Here is a 27,410-nt window from a genome sequence, read left to right on the forward strand (position 1 = left end):
CAATTATCGTAATCGTTAATATTATTTATTCTTGCTAAAACAATATCGGCCAAATTAGAGATAATGGCTGGGAATGGCTGTTAGAGCCCGTGCTCTTATTCATCTTCTCCGTGTGCTGTGCTGCCCCAGCCAGAGAAAACACAGCAGCAGGTAATTATGACAGACAAAGCCAAACTTCATCTCCCCCTCAATTTATTGAAAAATTGCTGGAGCAAAACACACTCATTCCTCCAGTACTGTCTCCATAAAGATGCCTCACCTGTCATTTCCCCCTTTTTTCCTGCGCCTTTATTTTACCAGGTCGGAACAAATTCCAAATCACACAGGAGGGATTTTGCAACAGGAATTAGGATTCCTATCAGGATTTGAACCTGCAGCCGTCAGGTCCAGAATCCGGACCACCGTCCCCCTCTGCTGCCTGTGGTATGACTCAGGTGCACCACGCAGCCTGAGCTTCAGCATAAGCAGAAGAAAAAGCTGCAGAGTTTGGCTCTTGTTCTCACGAGCGAGCGAGCGAGCGAGCGATCGTGTGCGGGGTTTGCACTTTCAAACCGTGACTGTATCTCTCCGTTTACTGGGAGCGGGCGGCGTCACCAACACGCCTCGAACCTGCGGACAGAAGTGACCAGGTGAGGTGGAGCGGTCAGCAGGGGCTGAGTCCATGACCATAGGATCTTGGTCAGTGGAATAACGGTTCTGGGGAGGGTTCTGATTGGGGTGCAGGAGGGGTAGGGAGGGGTGCAGCCCCAGCCTTGCAGAATGAGATTTTTGGGGGCTTCAGCAAAAACATGGCTAGGCTGTACAGGGCTCCGAGTGACCCCTCTAGGGCAGCGGTGCCTCAAAACTGCTTCAGGCATCCACCCTAAACCAGCAGCATGTTCAACACATTGTTAGCTCAGCTGACTGATGCTTTTATCCAAAGCAACGTACTGTACTTGCAAGGGTACAAAGGCTAAGTCACACCAGGCTTTTTAAACTACAGCGTTGCAGTCATGGGTACAGAGCCCTGACTGGCTTCACACTGCTGCCCAATTATAATAATAATTGCTAACAGTTATATATCGCTTTTCTGGACACTCCACTCAAAGCGCTTTACAGGTAATGGGGATCCCCTCCACCCCCACCAGTGTGCAGCCCCACCTGGATGATGCACCAGTCCTCTCCCCACACACCAGCTCTCAGTGGGGAGGAGAGCAGAGTGAAGAAGCCAGTTCAGAGAGGGGGGTTATTTGGGGGATAAGATTGGTTAAGGCCAATGGGAAATTTGGCCAGGACGCCAGGTTATACCCCTACTTTCTTCCCCTGGGATTTGAATGACCTCAGAGAGTCAGGACCTCAGTTTTACGTCTCATCAGAAGGACAGCGCCTGTTTACAGTCTAGTGTCCCCATCGCTATACTGGGGCATTAGGACCCACACAGCCCCCTGCTGGCCCCACTAACACCTCTTCCAGCAGCAACCTTAGTTTTTCCCAGGAGGTCTCCCACCCGGGTACTGACCAGACTCCCACCTGTTGAGCTCCAGCAGGCTGCCCGCTGGGAGCTGCAGGGTGATACGGCTGCTCTAGTCTCAAACTCTAGTCTCAATCAGGGACGCCCAAGTCTTGTCTGGGTGAACCACAGCACAGCAGGCCTTTCAGGGTCACCCTTAAACCATCAGTTTAAGGAACACATGTGAGCTCTGTTCAGACAACAAATAACGAATCAACTCCCAGCATCCCCACCCCTGCCAGAGTTACTGATCCTACAGGGGGAAGAAACTCAGCAGAGCTGCAGCCCGGTGTGTGATCTCCTGTCCCAGCCTGAGCCTCTCAGATATTACTACCACTGGTATTTAATTGGTTTAAATGGGTGTAAATGTCTTGTTAATTGTTATAGCTTCGGAAACACCGTAATTCAACAGCCTTGCCAGCACAACTCATCGAATCTAAATTTGAGCATTGCTCAATTTAGTACGTTAACTGGGTTAATTAAGTCCGAATAAAACGAGCAGCTGTGGGTCTAGAGAGTTCCAGGGTGGTTTGAGTCTCGGTTGACATGATCTCTGAAGGACTTGGTGGAGTGGACAGGTCCTCGCAGTCTGGGGCTTCAGGGGCGACCCCGGCTCTCTGCGGGACCGGGCCTGGACACCCCTAGTCCGCTGCGTCCCTTCCAGTCCCCGTGTTCTCCAGCCCCCCCCAACTTTCCAGACGCCAGATCAAAGCAAATAAGCAGCCTGTCGGGCTCCGATCTTCCCTGCTCTCTCCATTCCTCTCCCTCCTCCTCCCCCCTCTCCCGTCCTTCTGCTGTCAGTCGTGTCCCGTGGAGAGACGGAGATGGGAGGGAAACGCCTGGAATGTAGGAGGTGACCTCGGAGCTGTAGGACGCAGGGAAAAGGAGGGAAGGAGAGGTGGAAGGAGAGAGGGAGTGTGCGCCGGCCCCTGCCAGGCTCTGACACTGAGGAAAGGATGAGCGTCTTGTCTGCCAGTGATGGACACGACGCCGGGCCGATACTCTGAGCTGGAGCTGGGACCCCTCTGAGCCACAGCCTTCCAGTTTCTATCTGCTCAGTGACACACACAAGCACACACACTGATGCACTCTTACACACCCGCGATCACTAACACACGCCGTACACATTCACTGATACACACCTGCAAACACTAACACACACTGATATTCACTGATACACACCTGCAAACACTAACACACACCATACACATTCACTGATACACACCTGCAAACACTAACACACACTGATATTTACTGATATACACCTGCAAACACTAACACACACCATACACATTCACTGATACACACCTGCAAACACTAACACACACTGATATTTACTTATATACACCTGCAGACACTTACACACACCATACACATTCACTGATACACACCTGCAAACACTAACACACACTGATATTTACTGATATACACCTGCAGACACTTACACACACTGTACACATTCACTGATACACACCGGCAACCACTAACACACACTGATATTCACCTGCAACCACTAACACACACTGATATTCACTGATACACACCTGCAAACACTAACACACGCCGTACACATTTACTGATATACACCTGCGACCACTAACACACACTGATATTCAATGATACACACCTGCAAACACTAACACACACTGATATTCACTGATACACACCTGCAAACACAAAAAAACACCATACACATTTACTGATACACACATGTACACACTGGTACACACCTGGAAACACTAACACACACTGATATTCACTGATATTCACATGTACACGCTGATACACACCTACAAACACTAGCACACACTGTACACTGTTAGGTGCACACACCGATACATGCACACACGCTCTGATAATTCACTGTTGCACACAGTGCAAACGACCAACCACACACACTGTGTTACAAGCACTCTGACACACTCAGGCATCTCCAATACGCCCTCCACAAACTGGACACGAACAGGCAGACACGCCTGCTGACAGGAGCCTGAAATATTAATTACGAAACAAAAATCTCTTGGCAGAGGTTTGTGTGTCAGTCCTCCACCCCCCCTCTCCTTCGGTGCCCCCCCACGAGCACCTCTCCTCCCAGCCTGAGGAGCAGAGGAAACGGACCCACTCGCTCCTCCCTCCTCCACAGAGGACAGCAGAGGGGAGGAGGGAGAGGAGCAAGCAGGGGAGGCTATATTTAGAGCTATCGCCCGTCCGCTTAGACCTGTAGAGAGCTCGGAGCTCAGAGCCGGAGAGAGACTGGCCTGCAGGATCACTGATCGAGACATCTGATTTCACGCACATACGCGCGCAGACACACTACAGCACTCTGTAACACATGCACCGTATCCACTCTATAAAACTCACCGAGACGCTTCAGCATGCACAATCACACACAGGCTGTCTGTAACACACAGAAACTGCAGCATGCACAATCACGCGTAGATGCTCTATAACACACAGACACTACAGTGTGCACTATCACGCACAGGACACTACAGAGTGCACAATCGCGCAAAGACACTATAGCTTGCACACAGTCACATACAGACACTACATCCCATCACACAGACACTACAGTGCCCACACAATCACACACAGACTCTATGACAGTACAGCTTGAAGACTGAATAACACACAAAGGCACCACAATCACACACCTCCTGGCTGGGCTGAAGCGCATTGGGACTGGACCACTTTTTCTCTCTCTCACGTTTTTTCACTGTTTTTCAATTTTCACTTTTCTGTTGGGCTGGATTTGGGATCTTCCACTTCACAGACCTAGGATTATTTCTTAAACAGTAACTGGGAAGTACAACACGCAAAACTTTGCAGCGACTATTTCAAAATATGTCTGAATCTAAGGCTGCTCAAAAAAATGGGATTAGTATTTTTATCAACTGAGTTTTTGAAGGCAAAGGACTGGCTTGGTTCCATTTTCTTCTGCTGTTTGACGAACCTTTGAAGGAAGAAATAAGGAAACAGAAACATTTGGGACGCAAGCAAATCAGTTTCTTCTACCTCTGAGAAGATGGACCACAGGGCCGAATGTGCACTGTTTCTCCAGGAGCGGAACATGCACTGACACAGGTGAGTGAGAGATCTGGAGAGGAGAGACACAGAGAGACAGAGAGAGGAGAGAGAGGAGAGGCAGGGAGAGGAGAAGAGAGAGAAAGAGGAGAAGAAAGGCAGAGAGAGGAGAGAAGAGAGACAGGGAGAGGAGGAGAGAGGCAGGGAGAGACAGACAGAGAGACAGAGAGAGGAGAAGCAGGGAGAGGAGGAGAGAGGCACAGAGAGGAGAGTCCGAGAGAGACAGAGTGAAAGAGGGACAGAGAGAGGGACGAGGAAAGGTGGACAGGAGAGACAGAGGTGGACAGAAGGAACAGAGCAAAGGTGTCGACAGGCCAGGGAGAGAGGAAGAGATGCTGTGGGAGTCAACATGAGCCCAGACATGTTGTTGAAGCTGATATTATAGCCTCATTCAAGAACTGTCTGGGCGAGATGCTGGGATCAATTAACTATTAACTACCAAACTAGCTGAACGGCCTGCCCTGGTCTCTTACCCCTCCTATGGTGTTACGGCGCTGGTGTGTGTAGGTGTGTGTGAGCACACTGTCAACACTGACTCACCGCCTCCATTCCACTGACCAAACACTCCACTGCCTGCCGGTCACTCCCGGTCACTCTCACTAGTCAATCTCTTGACGAATGTCCTTCCTAATCGGTTTGTCTCTCCAGGATATTTTGGGGGGAATACAGTTGCAGTGTTCAAAAAAAAAGTTATGTGGAAATGGGTCTCCTCAAAATGGCTTTCAAATATGTATTCATCACCAGCAAAGGTGGCTTCTACAGCTGTGAATATTCAGGTTATTTTTCTGTGAGTTTAGAGTTTATTTAAACTGTTTAGAGTTGATTTCACCCTGTTCTACAAGCCAGTGCATCAGTGCCTTTCCAGCAGTGACCCAGGTCAGTCACCTTGGGTCAAGACATTGGACAAACAACAACAATAATAATAATTGTTTGGTCGAATAATAATTTTTTGGTCGAATCTCCTTCCTCCGCTGTAGTTTGTGCATTTGTCCCAACAATTCTGTCGCTACGTTGTTCTTCAGAACAACTTTTGTAAAGTAGATTAGCTGAAATAATTCTTGTGCTTTTACTGTATGATGGGAATTATTTAACTTGCTCTGGGAACTGAAAAGGAGGATTATTTTGGATCTGTCACTCTGAAGATATGCTAAGTATGTTATCAACTATTTCCTGATAACGTTTGCAGTTTTAATATTAAATTTAATATGACATTCTCGTCTGCACATGCAGTGCCCTGTAAAAGCATCCACCCCCATTAAATGCCCCATCTGGGTGAATTACAGGTGATGTTTCAGGTGGCATTTCATGAAAGTGAATATTCCTGATCAAAACTCGAATGCTCAGACAGAACACTTTTACAGGTGAACAAAGTTAAATGTCGGCAAAATCTACAAAGACAAATTGAAAACGAAAACGTGTCGCTCATGTGAGCGTCTCCCCTCCTTGTGATCTAAATGAAGAAAACGACTTTGACAAGTGACAGAATTAATTGAGCGGCCTCTGTCTGTGTTCAATAATAGTGATTCCTATATGTCAAGAATAAATGTATGAAGGAACAAGTAATAGGTTTATTCCATGCTGAAAAGAGAAGAGAGAAAAACACAACGTTTCAGCTGTGAAGCCTTCTTCAGGTATATATTCAGAAATATATGAATAAAGCCTTTGTAAGTTCCCACAACTATTTGATTATCACATATTATAATTAGACGCATGTCAGGCACGTTACTAGAGCCTGGGCTCTAGGGTACAACAGTAGTGTCTCTGCAGGCATTTGAAACCACAACCTTCCAGTCAGGAGAGTACAGCACATGAGGCGCTGCTCCACGCTGTGAATCATTAACACTGCGCTACCTGCCTAGGCCAAGAGTGGTACTGGCACCCTGCGTGTAGCTGTAATTTCACGAAGTGAAATAAAACTATTTTTAAACTCTAGTAATTTTCTAGTCATGCCTCTTTTAAGTTTATTGAATGCACATTTGCCCTAGGCTGTATTCCAGGCAGTATATTCAATTGTTTTGTGTTATAGTACGTCATGCGCAGTGCACGAGCACGTATAGCCAGTGTAACAGTTTTCCCCACTGAGATGTAGCGCTGCAGGTCCAACTGGAGTGGTTGTACTGTACACTCTCCCTCACTCCCACCGCTAAACAATCCGATTGAGATCGCTGCGCTTTTGGAATTGAAGCCCGCAAGAGAATTTTACTGGGCATTTCCGGTGGTGGGTTTCTCAATAGAAATCTATATTTGCTTGTTTTTGCACAGTGGAAGAGAGATTAGGAAAGGAGGAGCCCTGTTATGGAATTTAGAAACGTGCTCAGGCATACTGTAGGTTTTTCCACTTTCTACAATAAAGTTTAAAATATTGTTACAGTACAAGGACTTTAAATTATCTCAGAGTAGTTGAAAGGCAAACCTTTCTGGGGCTTTCAGAATTAGATGATTCTTTTACTGGTGTTCGTTTTAAACCAAGCATTTTCTCTCCTGTGTTGCTCTGTTTTCACTCCGTTTATAGGCTAAGCCACAGCCTGTCAGAATTCTTCTCTTTTCGATGGGGTATAGACTGGTTCTGGAGAGCCCCAGTCCCGTTGGTCCCACCCAGTCCAGTTCCGTTTCTTACACCAAATCAATTATTTAATGAAACAAATCACCTGCTTAATTAATCACAAAGGAATTGCTCCATGTCTATAGGAATTGGAGATTTAATGGTAACTTACAAAACCTGTTGGACTGGGGCTCCCCAGGACCAGGGCTGGTGACCCCTGGACTGACTGGACTGGGGCTCCCCAGGAATGCTAAAATAATTAGCAAAAATAAAATAATACATAAGCAAACAACTGTGTTTAAACTGAGAGTCAGCCCGACCAGCCACTCTGAACAGCACATATAGTACACCAGGCTAGTACAGGACTCTCAACCTCCCAGTAGCCCAAGTACTGACTGGATCATTAACTGCTTAATTAGCCCGGGTGCTGCAGGTGACTTTGATTACTGGGTGTAGTGTCAGGAAACCCAGGAGACGAGACTGACCACCCCTGACTGATCTGCTATTCCGAAACCAGGCCCTTCTGGGTGAATTTGGTGCGGGTTTGGATCTTGAACCTTTTAGTCCTGTACACCTCTAGATTAGAGCCTGTCAGCAGGACTAACAGAGCAGGGAAAGCTCACCAAGCAGTAAATCGATCAGCTAGGGCCTGGTGCTCGTACACACAGTCATTGCTTTGCTCTTGCCCCAGCGCAGTACTGCAGAGAGGCCACACTGGGCCGACAGCTGGCTGTGAATGTATTCACACCCCAGATACGCTGGAACATAGGTATGCCAGCACCAGCAGCTGGAGCAGCTTCAGGTATTATCAGCCTGGACATTTGCGCCTTCCATTGGCCACATTCAGTACACCCAGAGACTGAGCAACAGGTCACCGGAAAGTCCGGAGAAACGTGGAACTTCCCCTGTACAACACAATCCCTTATCGCTGGATCCTATGAGTTTTCATATTCATTTTCTTCAGGCTTCAGACAGAGACCAGGGTCTCAGTTGTTTCCCAAGGCTAATAACACAACACGGATAGCCCTATGTACTGCGACTGGCCTTTTCTGTGTCTCGTAGTTGCAAAAAGCTGGGCACTTTATCCCTCCTCCACGGCTTTCAACTGGTGGAGATTTAACAAGGCCTCTTCTGGGATATCCCAGACGCCACAGGTCGCTCCGAACACTGGCTACAGTTCAGAATTCACTTTGACTAGCTGAGACAATTGCCCTTCCGGTTAGCCAGTAAAGAGGCAGATGCAATGAAAATCAGAGCATCCAGATCCCCCATCTTCACCCCTGGCTAACAGGAGGGTCTCTTCCTTCCTATTCCACCTCTACTCGTCATGGCAGAATTGAATCTACTGTTGGCTTCACAGGTGGCATGGTGGTGCAGGGGTTAGCATTGTTGCCTCACAGTGCAGAGGTCCTGGGTTCAGTTCCTTGGGTGCTATCTGTGTGTAGTTTGTATGTTCTCCCTTTCTATGCGTGTGTGCCTGTGTGTGGCCTGTGATGGACGAGCTTCCTGCCCAGGGTGTACCCTGCCTTGCGCCCCTTGTTTGCTGGGATAGGCAGTGGCTCCACTGCAATCCTGTACTGGAAGTGGTCAGAAAAGTGGATGGATGGATGTTGACTTCACTGACCCTGATGAGCACTCGTTTCCAAGTCCAGAGCATTTCAGGTTCGTTAGAAAACCTTCGGGATCAGGAAACAGCATCGCCCACCTCTAAACCCCGGGCTGGAAAACTTCTTTCATGGCTCCAATAGGATTTTCACCCTCAGCGATCCCAGATGCACATTCCAGGTTGCCTGCCTGCCAGATGCAAAACGCACAGGCTGTTGTCTCCGTGTGGAAATAGTTGAAGCTGCTCCAAGTGTGTAAACGCATCTGTTACCAATAAATAACTCCGGCCCTGAGCCCCAGTGTCCAGTGTCCAGCACAGAGCCCAGAAGCACCTGTGTGACGGACCACGCCGCGCTGACTCCGAGCCCAGACTCCTGAGGGAGGGGCTTATGGGACAAGACTGATTTTCACCTGAATCTTGATCCTTTTACATCTTGGAATTCAAAAAGGGAAAAATAATAAGTGTCCATTAATCTACGCCCTGCTGACCTCTGTGCCTCTGCGTACAGCAAGAGAGAAGCTGCCCCCCTGTCTAACCTGTAAAGAACAAGAGACTGTAGCCTCCCTCCTCCTCGATCCCGGGACCATGCTGGCGGAGGGTGGGGAGAGCAGAGGCAGTGGGAAGGACCGAAGGAGGATGAGAGGATGAGGGTGAAGGCCCAGGCCAGGAAGGACAGAGCGGGATAGAGGGAAGGAGAGGGAGATGAAGAAGTGAGGACGAGGGAGATGAAGACGTGAGGACGAGGGAGATGAAGAGTGTGAGAGATGAGGGAGTGAGAGAGAGGAGTGAGAGGGAGATGGGGGAGTGAGAGAGGGGGTCAGAGGGAGGTGGGAGAGTGAGAGAGAGGAGTGTGAGAGATGTGAGAGTGAGAGAGGGGAGTCAGAGGGAGAAGTGTGAGAGATGGGGAGTGAGAGAGGAGTGTGAGAGATGGGGGATTGAGAGGGGAGACAGTGGGAGATGTGAGAGAGGGGAGTGAGAGGGAGATGGGGGAGTGAGAGAGAGGAGTGTGAGAGAGAGGACTGTGAGAGATGGGGAGGAGAGCTAGAGAGATACAGGGGCAGAGTGTCAGAGGGAATGGGGTTCCCAGCTGGAGCTGAGTGTTGTTTTTCCAGAGCCCCTGTGGTCCTCACAGGGGTAGTTAATGATTACAGCGTGTTTGTGAGTGCAGGTCTGCGTCAGGCTGGACTCCGACTCCCAGCTCAACAACAAACCCAAGAACGGACTACTGAGCCCTGAGCCCTGCTTCTCCCTCCTAAATTCACATTCAATGAGCTCTATTGGCACGACCAACGCATTACAGCGTTGCCAGAGAAATAACAATTAACTAGACATTTATATCTACAATTATAACATATTATTGTGAGGAGATCACTGAGAACTGGGCTGCAGCTCTGTTGAGTTTCCTCCCCAGGCAGGATGGGAAGCTGTTCTGGTGCTGGGATTGGATTTATAGCCCTGTTCCCCTGCCCCTCCCCTCCTCTCTCCCCCTCTCCAAGTTCACATCAACCCAGGCGGATTTGAAACAGGCGGGTTGCACTGAGCTCTGTCGGACAGGGCTGTTCTGCGCTTCAGACAGGTTTGGCTCCTTTCTGTTCAGTGCCGTGTCAGGGTTTGTTTTCGTCCTGCAGTGATCAGGCTGGCTCTGCATGCAGGAGAGTGCCACATAGATGGACTGGACTTGTCTACCGGATTCTCAGTAGTCTGAGGTTAAAGGACATGTTGCTCTTGACAGGTCTTTGAACCTGGTTTCGAGCTTTTATGTTGCCTTCCTGAAGCTTTTGGCCATGTGTAGAGAATAATATAAGCACTGTTTGACTGTGCTGTTACTGTAGCTCCTATTGTTGGAACAGGACTGTTCTACTGTACTGGGACTGTAGCCCCTATTGTAACAGGACTGTTCTACTGTACTGGGACTGTAGCTCCTGTTGTAACAGGACTGTTCTACTGTACTGGGACTGTAGCCCCTATTGTAACAGGACTGTTCTACTGTACTGGGACTGTAGCTCCTGTTGTAACAGGACTGTTCTACTGTACTGGGACTGTAGCCCCTATTGTAACAGGACTGTTCTATTGTACTGTGTGACCGTAGCCTCTGTTGATTTTTTTGTTTTGTTTTTTGTTTGTGGATCTATTATAACACAGTGTTGTGATGCTATACTGTCTACATAGTATGGGCTGAGCATAAAACTGTGGATCGTATAGACTTCAGGGGTTCACCTTTGAGGGTGACAAGCATTAATGAAGGTCAGCTCTTTCCCGTTAAGAAATAGTGTTTTTGCAGAATCGGTGGTGATTCTGCCTAAGGCACTAGGATCACAGCTCCCCGGGCTCCCAGGAATCTATTGTGGTCCAGAGCACATTCTGTGTGGAGTCTGCACGCCCCTCCCACTGTGGCCAACTGGGTTTTCTCTGGGAGCTCTGGTTTCCTACAGCTTCCCAGAGACACACTGGCTGTGTTAGGTGGTTATTGTCATGTGATTGGCACATGGTGGGCTGAGGTCCCACCCTGAGCGACGCCCCATCTTACACCCCAAATTACCAGGATGGGCTCCCGAATCCCGTGACCTGTGCCAGGGAGAAGCGGCTTTCTGACAAATGGAGTGACGTGCACGAGCATACTGACGAAGCTGGAGCGAACCCACAGGCACAGCCCGACTGGAGCTGTCAGATCCCGGAGGTCAGATCTCCAGATTGAGACATTAAAATCCCCGACAAGCTCTGAACGACAGCTTGTGGCGACTGCTGCCAACGACTTCCTCGTGATGGCTTCTCCAGATAGCAGCTGAGATTGCAGGAAGGAAGCAAACAGCAGTGAAAACCTCCCCCTGGACAATTAAAGAGAAAGAGGCTGTGGGGGAGCGGGTTAGCGCCTCTTTAGTGTGAAGTTAAAGGAATGGTAGCTCTTGGATGGTCTTTAAGCCCAGTTCCTGCCGTCCTGAAGTTTTGAGTGGCTCTGCGTAGAGGAAAATAGTATGTTCTACTGTACTGGGACTGTAGCCCCTATAGTAACAGACTGTTCTACTGTACTGGGACTGTAGCCCCTATAGTAACAGGACTGTTCTACTGTACTGGGACTGTAGCTCCTAGTGTAACAGGACTGTTCTACTGTACTGGGACTGTAGCTCCTAGTGTAACAGGACAGTTCTACTGTACTGGGACTGTAGCCCCTATTGTAACGGGACTGTTCTACTGTACTGGGACTGTAGCCCCTATTGTAACGGGACTGTTCTACTGTACTGGGACTGTAGCCCCTATAGTAACAGACTGTTCTACTGTACTGGGACTGTAGCCCCTATAGTAACAGGACTGTTCTACTGTACTGGGACTGTAGCTCCTAGTGTAACAGGACTGTTCTACTGTACTGGGACTGTAGCTCCTAGTGTAACGGGACAGTTCTACTGTACTGGGACTGTAGCCCCTATTGTAACGGGACTGTTCTACTGTACTGGGACTGTAGCCCCTATTGTAACGGGACTGTTCTACTGTACTGGGACTGTAGCTCCTATTGTAACGGGACTGTTCTACTGTACTGGGACTGTAGCTCCTATTGTAACAGGACTGTTCTACTGGACTGGGACTGTAGCCCCTATTGTAACGGGACTGTTCTACTGTACTGGGACTGTAGCCCCTATTGTAACGGGACTGTTCTACTGTACTGGGACTGTAGCTCCTATTGTAACAGGACTAGAGACTGAGGAGGTGATCCATCAGCTGTAGATCTACAGGTGCTGTCTGAACAGGTGAGTGCTGAGGAGGTGATCAGTGGACTATACAGGTGCACGCTGAACGAGGGACGTGATGAGGAGGTGCTAACAGGTGAGGACTTACTGTGCAGTCCTGGTGTGCCAAAGGAGTCAAGTACAATTACACCATTTAAATCCTCACACGCCAAAGACCTTGCTAAACGAATACAGTATGTCCCTGTGAGCCAATGGTATTAATCGGGAAGCCCCAGCTGGAGCAAAAATCCAGAAGCTCTTTGGCTCCCGAGCCTGACCCCCAGGCGTGACAGGGCAGAGAGCAGAACTGGGCTATCTACTGCCCCCTGGAGGATGCAGGGGTCATGGGGTGTGCCAGGGTGAATGGCAGCCCGCCTGGTCTTCTTGGAAATTCCTTGACCCCGGTGGGGGGGGTCACAGATTGCAATTGCTCAGCGGTCAGCAGCTTCCACACTATAAACAGATTGGCTAGCTGGGGGGGTCGTATACAGTTGCAGACGGGAGCCCTGACCGCCTGGGTCAGAATCAGCACTGTGCAGCGATTTATGACGTGCGATTTATTCTGTTTGTTTAACTTTACTTTGTCAACAACACCTCTTCTCAGGCTTTGGAAGGGTCGGTAACGAGCTCCAGGGCATTACCTAGCTCACGAGACAGGCCCACGGCTCTCCTGCCTGCAACTGTGAAGGAGAAGCCCGACTGGGGTAAGTGTGACAGCTACTGCTTCCCAGGAGAGCAGCTCCTCGTTAACCTCGTCTGTGGAGTCTCGTGGTGAAAGCAGAGTGAGATCGTGGTGAAAGCAGTGTGAGGCGCTGAGAGATACCATACCGGAGGATGCCAACTACACTAAGTGTGTGGTAAAAGCAGAGTAAAAACTGTTAGTTAAGTGTGGCCAGGTCTCGTTGGACCTGTTTAATGTCGCACGCTGTCCGAGACGCCTTTCTGCAGCAACACTCAAAGGACATGCGCGAGAGAAAACGCACCCTGCTCGAAACACAGAAGGAACAGGAAGCTGAAAAATAAACAGGGTGCAGAAAGGCAAAGGAGGATGCCTCAACCAAATCTCTAAAAACTGTGCATAAGTGACCGACACAGAACTCGACCAGCCTAGGAGAAACACCGTCCTAGAATGAAATAGGTGTGAAAAGTTCAACTCGTGGCAAAAAGGGAGAAAATCAAGTCAAATCTTCAAAATCAGAAACTTCTGTCTTGCAGAAGAGCACCGAAGTTTAGGGGAGTTTCTTTAACAGAAAAAAATGGCAAATACACGCGCACGTCGTTGAGATTTTACAGGTTGCTCGCCCGGTAGGGGGCGCTCTTGTGCTCGCTTGCTTATGCCCCAGCTGTCATTAGCTTACTGGAGCCGGGGTGCTGCCAGAGCTGGGTAGGCTGCTGCAGCAGCAGAGCCGCCCCTGGTGGGCACCAGCCGGCCCACTGTGACTCAGTGCCCACTCCCAAGCCACATGGCGAAAGGCTCTGTCAGGTGGGTGTGTCAAAGGGGTGCAGGCACATGTCCTCATTCTGCTGCTGGCAGCAGGACACAGGTAATCAGTGGCCTGTCCCCTGTTGGCGGGGTATGAAATAGAAAATCACTGCTGATTTAAACATTTAAAAAAAAAAAAAGTTTTGTGTTTAGGCAGCAATTAAGCATGGTGGTAAAACTACAGTTTATAAAGTTGAGTCATCTTAATTGTGAGAAAATGGATTGTTTATGAGCATCCCTGCCAACTGAAGCAGTTGATATGCTTCTTTCTGACTTGGTGAAATCTGGTGTGTGTGGCAGGCTGGACCTGTGATAGACATAACACAAGAAAGGTCACAAGTGAGGAGAGGTTATCTGAGCCATTTAGCCCATCGGGTTCCAGTAGCTAATTGAAATGAGGATCTCATCCGCCTGTTTGGGCTTCAGCAACATGGATGGGAGGCCTGTTTCCCACTCCCGCTATCCTTTGTGTAAAGAAGTGGCTCCTGCCCTAACTGGAGGATCTCTTCCAGCTGGGGTATGGGCTTTAGCAACATGGCTGGGCAGCACACGCACACGCACACGCACACGCTTGTGCACAGCCCCTTGCTGTGCGCCACGCCGTCAGGGTCCGCCCCAGCTCCTCATCGTCTTCCATTGGACCCCTTATCCAGCCACCCCCCAGAAGCACGAGGTCAGGAATTGAAACTCCTGCCCCCTCTGGCCACCAGACACACCCTGAGCCCGCCATGCTGCCCAAGCGCACGCACTGACAGACTGTGCTCAGGCCCACAGGCAGGAGCGTTGGCACTCCAGCACCATGGCGACCAGCTCTCTGCATTCAAACAGGCGTGTTGGGCTGCCTATCAACTAAAAACGTGAGAACAATGAGGGTCAAGAGGAAGACTGTCAGACAGTCTGAGCACGTTTGTTCTTTTTCTTTCAGTTGCTAATTGACCCCAGGATCATATTTAACCAGTTCTAGGAGGACGCCAGCGTATCTGTTTTGACAACGTGGCTGGGCAACTTGTTTCTAAGCCCCACGAAGGATTAAAAATCAGAAACAAAATCTGTGCCCTTCCCTGTAGTTTCCCCTTACATCCTCTGGTTCGCACGTTCACTGCCGATCCTGAATCCACCAAGTTAACTTTGACAAAAAAAAAACCAAACCCAACCTCTTCAGCACCATGAGGCAGAGCTGAAATCTGAGTGAAAACGAACATGATCACAATGCGATTGCCCAACTGGCCATGATTGACGAGTGCCTCTCTAAACAAGCACATGCCCGTTCTGCAGATCGAGCTGAAACAGCTTTCAGAGCTGTCGCGGAACCTATATGTGGAATAGGAGGATCCTCATGCGTGACCGGAATCCCACAGGACGCAGAGTAGCAGAGGGACGATCAAAAAGACAAAATCCAAAGGCTGGGTCAATAAGGGAGGCAGAGGGTCCGGTAATGAGAGATCTCCAGAAACAATCCAAAAGTCAAAATCCAGAAGGCAAGGTCAAGAGGCAGAAGCAGAAGATTCATAACAGGAGATCAGTCAAATGGCTTGGAAACACACTGGCAAATACTCCAAAAGGCTTCTCATTAGTGAGCATGGGAAGGTGTGCGAAGGGGGTTTAAATACTGAAAGGAAAGGGGTGTGATTGGATGATTGGTTAGGGAGTGAGAAATTTGAGGAATCTGATGCATGTGAGAATGTGATGGATTCAATCAGGGATGAGATTGTGAAGCAGAGCTTCCGGGAATGTAACGTCGTTTGCGAGGGAGAGTGTGGAATGTGACAGGGACAGAACGGCGTTTCTGAGTTAGAGTGTGGGACGTGACAAGAGCACACACCCAAAAAAACTCTCGCTTTGGGGACTCGCATGGATGCCCTCCCGAAACAGCTGGGGTTGTCTCCCATCATGTAGGGCACCGTGAAAACCACGCAGCAGCTCCCCGTGGTTTGAGATCAAGACCAGTGCGCTGCAGAGGGTTGCTGGACTCGTTTCTGACGGCTCTATCCGCAAGAGCGCAGAGCACTCCTCCATGCGGATTCACTTACACAGCTGGGCGCTTTACTGCAGAGATCTGGCCACGGCACATCGCCCAGGGGGACAGCAGCAGGGTCCCACCTGGGATGTGAATCCACAACCTTCCCGGAATGAGCCCTGAGCCCCCCCCACACCCCACAGCTGTCTCCAGTCTCCGGGATTGGGATACAGCGCTCGGCGGAGCCGCCCGGCTCCGATCCCAGCAAGAGCCCGGTCCGGCGGGGTCTGTAGGCTGTCTCTAAAGACATTTTACCACTCAGGCAGACAATTAATGGAGAAACGCGAGCTTGTCTCTGGAAATAACACCTTCACACCTACCCCCGCCGACGCCGGGACCAGGACACTCCTGACAGAACCGATCTGAACCGAACAGAACCTGGCGCTGGTGCCCTGTCTATACATCCCTGATTACCTGTGTCCTGTAGCCCCTCGGGACTCTGACATCAGGAATGCCCGAGCCTGGATTTGTAATGTACCGCACACAACAAACAGCACACTGCTAGTTACTTTCCAAGTCCTGTCAGCCATTGAGTTACATTCTATTTTTACTTCATTTTACTAGTTTCTTCTCCAATCAGACGAAATGCCTCAGGGGCTCAGACTAGTCCCATACAAATAGTCTGGGCACTTTTTCATTTTACAAGATGATGCAGGTGTCTTTTATACATGCCACACACGCGCGCTCACGTACCACTTACACACACACACACACACACACACACACACACACACACACACACTCGCCACACATAAAGCTCGTGTCGCAGGCCTGTTCCCTTTACTCTGGCTGGGTGAGAGACGAAAGAGAAACGCTCCTCAGGCTGTTCGATGGCCACTGGTAGTTACTGCTGACACTACCTGCAGGAATATTAACACACAAGTGCCCAGGTCAGCCTCCTAAACACACAACAGCCAAATCCACTGCAGCAGAAAGGGTGACAGCTCAGGCATGCAGTTAGTAGAATACTGTGTAGAGTCAGCTAAACATGCAAATCCACTCTTCTACAGTACATTTTACTGTAGGCCTTATAGTAACAGGACTGTAGCCCCTATTGTAACAGGACTGTTCTACTGTACTGGGACTGTAGCCCCTATTGTAACAGGACTGTTCTACTGTACTGGGACTGTAGCCCCTATTGTAACAGACTGTTCTACTGTACTGGGACTGTAGCTCCTATTGTAACAGGACTGTTCTACTGTACTGGGACTGTAGCTCCTATTGTAACAGGACTGTTCTACTGTACTGGGACTGTAGCTCCTAGTGTAACAGGACTGTTCCACTGTACTGGGACTGTAGCCCCTATTGTAACGGGACTGTTCTACTGTACTGGGACTGTAGCTCCTATTGTAACAGGACTGTTCTACTGTACTGGGACTGTAGCCCCTATTGTAACAGGACTGTTCTACTGTACTGGGACTGTAGCTCCTATTGTAACAGAACTGTTCTACTGTACTGGGACTGTAGCCCCTATTGTAACAGGACTGTTCTACTGTACTGGGACTGTAGCTCCTATTGTAACAGGACTGTTCTACTGTACTGGGACTGTAGCCCCTATTGTAACAGGACTGTTGTACTGTACTGGGACTGTAGCTCCTATTGTAACAGAACTGTTCTACTGTACTGGGACTGTAGCCCCTATTGTAACTGGACTGTTCTACTGTACTGGGACTGTAGCTCCTATTGTAACAGGACTGTTCTACTGTACTGGGACTATAGCCCCTATTGTAACTGGACTGTTCTACTGTACTGGGACTATAGCCCCTATTGTAACTGGACTGTTCTACTGTACTGGGACTGTAGCCCCTATTGTAACAGGACTGTTCTACTGTACTGGGACTGTAGCTCCTATTGTTACAGGACTGTTCTTCTGTACTGTATGTGTGCTGCAACCTTAAATAGGCTCTTCTGTTTGGGAGTGTTTGCTGTATGTAATCCTAGTTAATCCTGTAAATTTATCTATAGGTGCTACACAAACACAATTCACTGCCCCAGTATGCAATAACAGATGTGCCTATGCTATGTGAGTGTGTTAAAAATGAGGTCCAGGCACAGAGCCAACTATCTTTGGAGAGAAAGTACAGAAAATATCGTGGTAGGCTCTCCATCACATCAGACTGAGTGGAAAAGAGTCATTTCTCTGGATTTAGTATTTTAATGAGTTGCAGGCTCTTGTATCCAAGCCAATTTTAGGAGTTGAGTAATTCACACTTGGTACTATAACTCCGTCTAAACGGGATGTGTAGAGCTATTATACTTCTAAATACATATCGTTTTTCTGTCGGATCAGCAGTTGTAGCACAGGCTACAGCTCGCAGTACGACCCGGAGTGGATCCGATTTGAGTCTGAAGCTCCGGGCCGTATCGAATTTGAATAGGGATCTCCGGACTGGATCGGGCTGATCTGATGCCTGGAATCTGGGGGGGAACGTTTCTTTGCAGAAACGCGTATTATTATTATTATTATTATTATTATTATTATTATTATTATTATTATTATTATTATTGCCCTTCATTTCTTTATTTTGTCCTTTGTTTTTTTTCTCATGCTCTGGTTTTCCGAACTCAGCCAGGTAGTCGAGGGGCCTCAGCAACCGCGGCCGTGTCTCCCCTCGCCCCTACCCCCCACCGCGAAGATCATTTTGACCAGCAGGAGCTGTCTCTTTCGGGCTTTTTCTCGGGTCGAGGGCTTTTTAAAAAAAAAAACACAAACAAACACGAGAATCCGTCCGTCCCTCCGAGAAGCGGACGGGTCAGCTACGCAGGGGAGGTTCAGGCCACGAAAACAAACCGCGGCCCGCCAGGGAGCCGGCTGACGTCACGCACCGCCCCGGGGCGCTCACATAGCCCCGCCGCCGCGACCCCCTCGCGCCGGCCAGATTTCCGCGCTGCAGGGTCTCACCACCACAACTGTGTTCTGCTCTGGTTTTTGGAGAGTTTCACAGTGACTCCCTGGGCTGGAAAGCTCCAGGATTGACTACACTTCACCAGCCAGAGCCCGGCCTTACTGCACATCGCGAAGCTGTGCCAGTCTTCACACGTCCAGCCTTGCTGCGCATTAGAGCATAAGAAAGGAACTGAGCTCTGGATGAATTGATTACAGTTAAGGGATGTTCATGTTACTCTGTCCACCTGCACACACTGAGCACAGTGCGCTCTGTACACCTGCACACACTGAGCACAGCGCACTCTGTCCACCTGCACACACTGAGCACAGTGCGCTCTGTACACCTGCACACACTGAGTACAGTGCGCTCTGTCCACCTGCACACACTGAGCACAGTGCGCTCTGTACACCTGCACACACTGAGCACAGCGCGCTCTGTACACCTGCACACACTGAGCACAGCGCGCTCTGTACACCTGCACACACTGAGCACAGCGCGCTCTGTACACCTGCACACACTGAGCACAGTGCGCTCTGTACACCTGCACACACTGAGCACAGTGCGCTCTGTCCACCTGCACACACTGAGTACAGTGCGCTCTGTCCACCTGCACACACTGAGCACAGCGCACTCTGTCCACCTGCACACACTGAGCACAGCGCACTCTGTCCACCTGCACACACTGAGCACAGCGCACTCTGTCCACCTGCACACACTGAGCACAGCGCACTCTGTACACCTGCACACACTGAGCACAGCGCACTCTGTACACTGCACTTATTGGGCACAAAGGCTCTGCACACTGGTTATACACTGGATACAGCGGCTCTCCCTGATGTGACAGCTCTCTGGACTTCTGCTCCTCCAGAGGGAGCAGAGGAAGGCAGGTAGGGAGAAAGAAAGGCACTCTCCCAAACTAAAATTAGACCTTCCTCCATTTCTTCCAGTCTCTCCACGACTCTCTGTCTCCCTCACTCATTGACAGCCTGGGAATGTGACAGGATTCGGCAAGTCCCACATCGTCCAATGGCAGTGTGGGAAACTGGGAGAGAGGACCTGCCTCTCCGTGCCCTGTGTCTCTCTCTCTGTGCACACACACACTCAGTGGGCCCTGCGGCTGCTTATTTCTCAGTGTATTCCTGTCAGTTAGCAGGCTGTGTCCTCCCTCCTCCACAGGAATGGACAATCAGTCCTGGCCGCGGTCAGATCCTCAAGGGTTCGGTGCTGGTGACGGAGGGAGGACAGCAGCCGGGCCCGAGGGTTTCGAAAACGCCACCCTCCACAACGGGACGCTCTGGCGGGGCCTGTACCCGGGCTGGGAGGGCACAGGGAACGGCAGCGCGCTGCCGGCCCACGAGAGGGACCTGGAGCTCGCCCGGGCCGAGATCGCCGTGCTGGCCACCATCCTGGCGCTGACCACGCTGGGCAACAGCCTGGTGCTCTGGGTGCTGCTCCAGCGCCGCAAGCACCACGCGCCCATGCACGGCTTCATGGTCAACCTGTGCTTGGCGGACCTCGTCGTGGCCTTCTTCCAGGTAAACCGGACTGGGCCGGGTCTGACTGGGGAAGGGGCACAGCAGGAGGCACGTCGGAAAGCTCTTCACGACTCGGTGCAACCTGTGCCACTGACTCAGACACACCCACTGAGGCCACTGCACGCCCACTGACTCTCTGACACGCCCACTGACAATCTGACAATCTGACACATCCACTGACTCTCTGACACGCCCACTGACAATCTGACAATCTGACACATCCATCGACTCTCTGACACGCCCACTGACAATCTGACAATCTGACACATCCATCGACTCTCTGACACGCCCACTGACAATCTGACAATCTGACACATCCATCGACTCTCTGACACGCCCACTGACAATCTGACAATCTGACACATCCATCGACTCTCTGACACGCCCATCGACTCTCTGACACGCCCACTGACAATCTGACAATCTGACACATCCATCGACTCTCTGACACGCCCATCGACTCTCTGACACACCCACTGACTATCTGACACGCCCATCAACTCTCTGACACGCCCGTCGACTCTCTGACACGCCCGCTGGCTATCTGACACGCCCACTGACTCTCTGACACGCCCGTCGACTCTCTGACATACCCACTGACTATCTGACACGCCCACTGACTATCTGACACGCCCGCCAACTCTCTGACACACCCATCGACTCTCTGACATGCCCGCTGGCTATCTGACACGCCCACTGACTATCTGACATGCCCATCAACTCTCTGACACGCCCATCGATTCTCTGACACACCCACTGACTACCTGACACGCCCACCAACTCTCTGACACGCCCATCGACTCTCTGACACGCCCACTGACTATCTGACACGCCCACCAACTCTCTGACACACCCATCGACTCTCTGACACGCCCACTGACTATCTGACACGCCCATCGACTCTCTGACATGCCCATCAACTCTCTGGCATGCCCATCTACTCTCTGACACGCCCACTGACTATCTGACACGCCCATCGACTCTCTGACACGCCCATCAACTCTCTGGCATGCCCATCAACTCTCTGACACGCCCACTGACTCTGACAATAGGAGCACACATGAATGGAGCTACAGTCACATCTGACCAGGAGAGTGTTGAGGAGGTGATCAGTGGACTGTAGATCTACAGGTGCTGTCTGAACAGGGCAATGTTGAGGATGTGATGTATTGTGGCTGTATGTCCTACTGTAACAGGACTGAGATTGAGGAGGTGATCAATATCTACACAGCAAAACAGTCCTGTTACAATAAGAGCTACAGTCCCAGTACAGTAGAACAGTCCTGTTACAATAGGGGCTACAGTCCCAGTACAGTAGAACAGTCCTGTTACAATAGGAGCTACAGTCCCAGTACAGTAGAACAGTCCTGTTACACTAGGGGCTACAGTCCCAGTACAGTAGAAAAGTTCTGTTACAATAGGGGCTACAGTCCCAGTACAGTAGAAAAGTCCTGTTACAATAGGGGCTACTGTCCCAGTACAGTAGAACAGTCCTGTTACAGTAGGAGCTACAGTCCCAGTACAGTAGAACAGTCCTGTTACAATAGGGGCTACAGTCCCAGTACAGTAGAACAGTCCTGTTACAATAGGGGCTACAGTCCCAGTACAGTAGAACAGTCCTGTTACAATAGGAGCTACAGTCCCAGTACAGTAGAACAGTCCTGTTACAATAGGAGCTACAGTCCCAGTACAGTAGAACAGTTCTGTTACAATAGGGGCTACAGTCCCAGTACAGTAGAACAGTCCTGTTCCAACAGGGGCTACAGTCCCAGTACAGTAGAACAGTCCTGTTACAATAGGGGCTACAGTCCCAGTACAGTAGAACAGTCCTGTTCCAACATGGGCTACAGTCCCAGTACAGTAGACCAGTCCTGTTCACCTCCTCAGTCTCTGTCCTGTTCAAACATGGACAGCACTTAAGTACTCGGTGCAATCTGTGCCATCAATGCCATGTGTGACCCGAGCAGACCTTGGTGTGAGAGCGGCTTAAATACGAACACGCTGTGTCACGTCGCGCTGTACAAACACCTGCGAACAGGAACACGCAGGGGCGCTGCTGCCCTCTGCCTCCAGCCTGACCGGCCGACTCCCCTATTCTCTCCGAGGTGCTGCCCCAGCTGCTGTGGGACATCACGGAGTATTTCCGCGGTCCGGACGTCCTGTGCCGCATGGTGAAGTACCTGCAGATCGTGGGCATGTTCGCCTCGTCCTACACCATCGTGGCCATGACCTTCGACCGGCACCAGGCCATCTGTCACCCCATGATGGCCTACCGCAGCGGGGGGGCGGCGCGCTGGAACCCTCCCATCACGGTGGCCTGGGTGCTGTCCCTCGTGCTCAGCCTGCCGCAGGTCAGCTGCGCCCGCAGTAGCACCACCTTGTACAGCGCCTTTGACTTCCAGAGGCTCGGGCAGGGAGGTTACTTCCACGCTGAAAAGGTTAAGAAGAGACAGCATTCCCAAGCTGTCGTGGCTTTTTCGGGTGAAGCTTTCTACAGGTGACACGTGCTAAAATATTGTGGGGTTTTATCTGTTAGCTTTTCAGTGTGGAATCAACCTCAACTTCTTCCTCTAAGGAGAAAATAAGAACATAAGAAAGGTGGGAGATGAGAGGACATTGTTAATTGGTCCCAGGATTACATTTTTTTTAAAGAAGTCAGGGTATTAGTATTAACACTAGCGTTGGGCAGCTTGTTCCACACTCCCACCACTCTTTGTGTAAATAGTGCCCCCCCCAGTCTTAAATGCACTGCCTGACCCCGACTGAGGCCGCGATCACTGAAATGTTTCTCTTCTGACCTTCCCTTCCTGCCACGAGGTCTTCATCTTCTCCAAGTCAGAGGTGGCGCCCGGCGTGTTCGAGTGCTGGGGCCACTTTGCAGAGCCCTGGGGCCTCAAGGCGTACGTCACCTGGATGACGCTGGCGGTGCTCGTGGTGCCCACCGTCATCATCACCGTGTTCCAGGTGCGCATCTTCCGCGAGATCCACAACAACATCTACCTGAAGTCGGAGAGGGTCTCCGCCGAGGTCAAGAAGAACCAGATCGCCCTGCAGTTCCGGAACGGAGGCGGAGGGGGAGCGGGCAGCTACCCCCCCCACCACTCCCACCACTCCCACTCGGGCGTCTCCAAGGCGATGTCGAAGACGGTGAGGATGACGCTGGTGATCGTGCTCGTCTACGCCATCTGCTGGTCGCCCTTCTTCATCGTCCAGCTCTGGGCCGCCTGGGACCCCAACCCCCCTAACCAAGGTAGCCATTCCCGCTGACCGGCCGGGGACGTTTCAGGAGTCAGGAACTAAGAGGTTCAGCACTGGGCTTGAATGCTTCTGGAGCACTGAATCGGGATTCTAGGGCGGGGAGGTGGGATTGGGGTGAGAGAGGGATTTACAGCAACAAGGGTACGGGTGAAATCAGATTATGGATTAGGTTTGGGATTCATATTTGGAGTTACTGTTAAGGATTGGGATTAAAACTGTTAATACAGTAGGGTCATGGCTCATAGTAGGGAGGCTAAGGGTCTGGATGAGAATTCAGCAGCTCCATTAAAGTTAGTCGTGACAGGGTGAAGGTTAAGGTCAGGTGTTAGGGCTGGGGTTATGGCTGAACGTTGGGGGTTTTGGGGCAAGATGGGGATAAGCATCTCCAAGTATTGTCTCGGCCCACCCCTCTCTCCCTCGATATTTTCCACGCCTCGCCTCTTTCGCCAGCACGGAGCAGTAAACCCCTTCTCTGCTCTTCACCGTCCGCAGCAAGGCGCGGCCGTGGAGAGGGAGACAAGCTGCCCTCTCGCCGGCTCCCTCTCCACCTCTCCGCCTGCCTCACCCTCCCTCACTCCCCGCAGTCTGCTCCAGTACAGCCCAGACCAGCACGGTCACCATACCAGACAAGAGCGCTGTAAAAGCACGGCATTGCTCAGCATTGGAGTTCACGGTGCCGTAGGGCAACACTAAGGAAAGCCAGGATAAAACTTTGGAAAACAATGGGTGGGGCACGAAAAAGAGAGAGAGAGAGAGAACAAATTCTGGGATGTGCAAGCCAGCTGTGTTACAATAAACTAGCCTGTGTGAGACGGGCGCTCGTAAAGGTTTAATTAAAAAAACAGGAGAAGACGGGGCTTGCCTGTAATGTTCCCTCTTGGGAGCACAACAGCCTGACAACAGCGCTGGCCGTGCTGACACGCCGCCTACACGATGTTGACTGCCTGTGTGTCATTTACGAACCTTGTGCGGGTCTCCGGTAGCTGAGGTATCCAAGGCAGGCGGCGAGGTAGAGTGCTCGGTTATTCCAGGCAGGGACAAGTCCAGGAGAGAGGCAGACAGATCCGACAGGGGCAAGGCAAGAGCAAGAAATCCAAAACCAAAACCAAAGAGGCGACGTTGAGGGAGTCCAGACGAGGTAGAAAGGGGACTTGGGAGGAAAGGGGCGAGGTGAGCTCAGGAGGCGGAAGAGATCCTAATACCGAGCGATGTTACCATGTGAACTGAGGGTTTAAATAGGGAAATTGGATAATGACGGGTTAATTGAGACCTGCGCCAGCCATAACAGCCTGTCCTCCCTCCTGCCCCCAGGCGTGGCGTTCACCATCCTCATGTTGCTGGCCAGCCTGAACAGCTGCACCAACCCCTGGATCTACACCGCCTTCTCCAGCAGTGTGTCCCGGGACCTCGGCCAGCTGCTCTGCTGCCGGCGCTGGGCCAAGCGGAGGAACTCCCTCCCCGACGACTCCAGCACCACGGCGTCCACCACCATCAAGGAGACCGCGTACTGACTGGGTCGGGGAGCAGGCGGCACCGAGCCCCCCTGGAGCGCACGCAGAACCAGGGACCCCTGCGCGGGTCCCACCGCCGTCCGAGAGCCTTGCGCCGAGACAAACTGTGCACGTGCAGTATGGGGAGACGCGGGCAGAGACCGCGCGCTGAGAGACGGAGACTCACCGTCCACTAACTTCCACCCCACTGCGCACTGAAGGACAGGGAACGAGAGAGGACGTGCCCAGGGGCGCCAGCAAAACACGACTCAGTTATCTTGTCTGAGCGTTCCGGAGTCGTATGACCGATGCGCAGTTCGGTAGCAGCATCTGCACCTGTTTGGGCATGAGTACCCTGCACAGGTGAAAATGCATACAGATTGCAAGTGGGAAGAATGTTAGAATAGAGGCACTGTAGTCTCTGTGCTCAGAGACCTCTCTGCAAACCTGGGATTTCTGAAGACTGACAGCAGCTACAGGGCAGAGGGACTTAGAATGAGATGTGTGAGAGGCAAAATGGCACCAGAAGGGCAGGAGAGCGTGGCAAATAAACACTTGTACTCCGGTCTTCAGTAACACCCAGACTCCAAGATTATTGGAGGGGAATTTATCCTGCTTTTCTGCAAATTGAGCACAGTCACCGGGGATGAAGGAGGATCAGCTGCCCTCAGAGCAGGGTGCAAGGGAAAAAAGAGAAACGTCATGTTGCATGCGCTGAGTCCCACTTACTGCCAACTCTCCCTGCCGTCCCAGGATTCCCTGCGATTGTGGATACCTCGTCCAGGTGCAGGGTATGAGCAGGATTTTAACCCTCATATCGAAACATTCTGTCATTGCAGAAGCCAATGTTTGAGCAAACTGTGATCAAACTGTGATGTGGTTCCACTTCATCATAATAACGTCACGAATCCCACTACAACGCCCAACAGGACAAGCTGGTCACTGCTGTCACCAGGAGACAGCAGGCACCTAGCCAGTTCCAGGATGACTAACCCCCCTACCTTTTCTTATTTTGTTATCCAATTGCCATCAAATGCTATTTAAAAAAAAAAAACAGAACAATGCAGAACTGATTTATGCTGCTGCTGTCTCAGTTTCTCTCAGGCCTTTGTGCAGAACCAGCTCGGGATTCTACCACTTCAAGCAGGGACTCCTATATAGGAGCCATTACCAGATATGGCTATTACCAGATACATTACCAGATACATTTCCGAACACACTGAGGGGTGTTAAACTATGATTTACTGCTAGCATTTATTCTGGTCACTGTGTCTGCTTGAGAAAGAGAAACTGTCTTGTTGTCTTTCTGCTTCACAAGCATACTTTTAGCAACAGCCAGCAGCCCGTACTAAAACTTGACACGGAGCAAATAACTATGCAACAGGAGCCTTAGGGCCATCTCTGGTTTGCAAGTAGCATACAGAAGGCATTCAGCTCTTGGATGTTGTTGTACCTAGTGAATATTAAAGTAGCAATCAGAACTATAATGGAAGTACTTTACAGAGCACAGCAAACCTATACAAATCCCAAACTTAAAAAACAGTGTATTTTAGGCTCTTCCGACATACAGTAGTTGATGGAAGGAGAGACTTAGAATTGAAGGTTGTAATGTTATTCCTTGTATTATATTAAAATGTAGAATTCTGGATTCACTGTGTTTCCTTGGTTTTTCATGTTTTGTGGTTCTGCTTTAGGAGTTTGATTTTCCCATGGGTGTGGCAAAGACTTGCCCATTGTCCGTGGATAGTCCCGAAGAGACACACACACACCTGATAAATTCCAAATAAATTCAGCTTTACCCTGTGTGCGCGAGAGTGATAGAGTGCACGAGCAATTGGTTGCAGTCGAGCGAAGTATTTTTATTTTATGTCAACAAAACCAAAGATTTGTTCTGAAAAGGCTGTTTGACTAAAAAAATAAATAAACACAAGTCCTGGAATGTTGTTGAAAAGCAAAGTTAAAAAAAAAACAACGCTGGGAGACTTTATAATTTGAAACACAAATCAAGTACATGAAGCCTTTGGGTGAAAAGGGAAGTTAATTGGAAAAGTCAAAGTTTGTAAACTGGACCCACGTGTAGCGAATTAAAAACGCTTTATTTTAAAAAGCACGTTTTCGTTTAATCGATCCCATATTACAGCTGTACGCTGCCACACCCAGCCGGGAACTGACTGGTATGTGTTTTTGTAAATATGTAACAGTTTGTAAAAAGCTGTAATTTAATTGTTTGTATCTAAATTACATTGCATCTGACTCACAGTTTTCAGATTCCTGAATAAGCACACTCAGGTCTCACCAT

The 27,410-nt window shown here is 50.3% G+C and overlaps 1 protein-coding gene across 3 annotated transcripts; it reads left to right on the forward strand.

The window, feature by feature from the left end:
• The first annotated feature begins 3,639 nt into the window (after positions 1-3,639).
• On the forward strand, positions 3,640-26,763 carry LOC148674142 (vasopressin V2 receptor-like). 3 transcript variants are annotated; one of them, XM_088623994.1, is made up of 7 exons: positions 3,642-4,573; positions 10,133-10,297; positions 13,045-13,144; positions 20,005-20,363; positions 22,469-22,714; positions 23,181-23,613; positions 24,933-26,763. In XM_088623994.1, the coding sequence occupies exons 4-7, from the start codon at positions 20,007-20,009 to the stop codon at positions 25,130-25,132; spliced, it is 1,236 nt and encodes a 411-aa protein (XP_088480120.1). In that variant the 5' UTR covers positions 3,642-4,573; positions 10,133-10,297; positions 13,045-13,144; positions 20,005-20,006; the 3' UTR covers positions 25,133-26,763. The 3 variants fall into 3 exon arrangements, with proteins under 3 accessions (XP_088480119.1, XP_088480120.1, XP_088480121.1); XM_088623993.1 differs by lacking the exon at positions 10,133-10,297 and having other exon boundaries at positions 3,640-4,573; XM_088623995.1 differs by lacking the exons at positions 10,133-10,297; positions 13,045-13,144.
• The last annotated feature ends 647 nt before the right edge of the window (positions 26,764-27,410 follow it).

Source organism: Lepisosteus platostomus, chromosome 3 (assembly GCF_059453375.1).
Source record: "Lepisosteus platostomus isolate fLepPlt1 chromosome 3, fLepPlt1.hap1, whole genome shotgun sequence".
Lineage (NCBI taxonomy): Eukaryota > Metazoa > Chordata > Actinopteri > Semionotiformes > Lepisosteidae > Lepisosteus > Lepisosteus platostomus.

What these genes read in the sequence shown, in the direction of transcription:
- LOC148674142 (XM_088623993.1), top strand. Translation starts at nt 4,532, where the DNA reads ATGTGCACTGTTTCTCCAGGAGCGGAACATGCACTGACACAG. An exon ending in GAAGGAGAAGCCCGACTGGG is followed by an intron (nt 13,145 to 20,004) that starts GTAAGTGTGACA and finishes CCTCCTCCACAG; the next exon opens with GAATGGACAATCAGTCCTGG. An exon ending in CCCCAACCCCCCTAACCAAG is followed by an intron (nt 23,614 to 24,932) that starts GTAGCCATTCCC and finishes TCCTGCCCCCAG; the next exon opens with GCGTGGCGTTCACCATCCTC.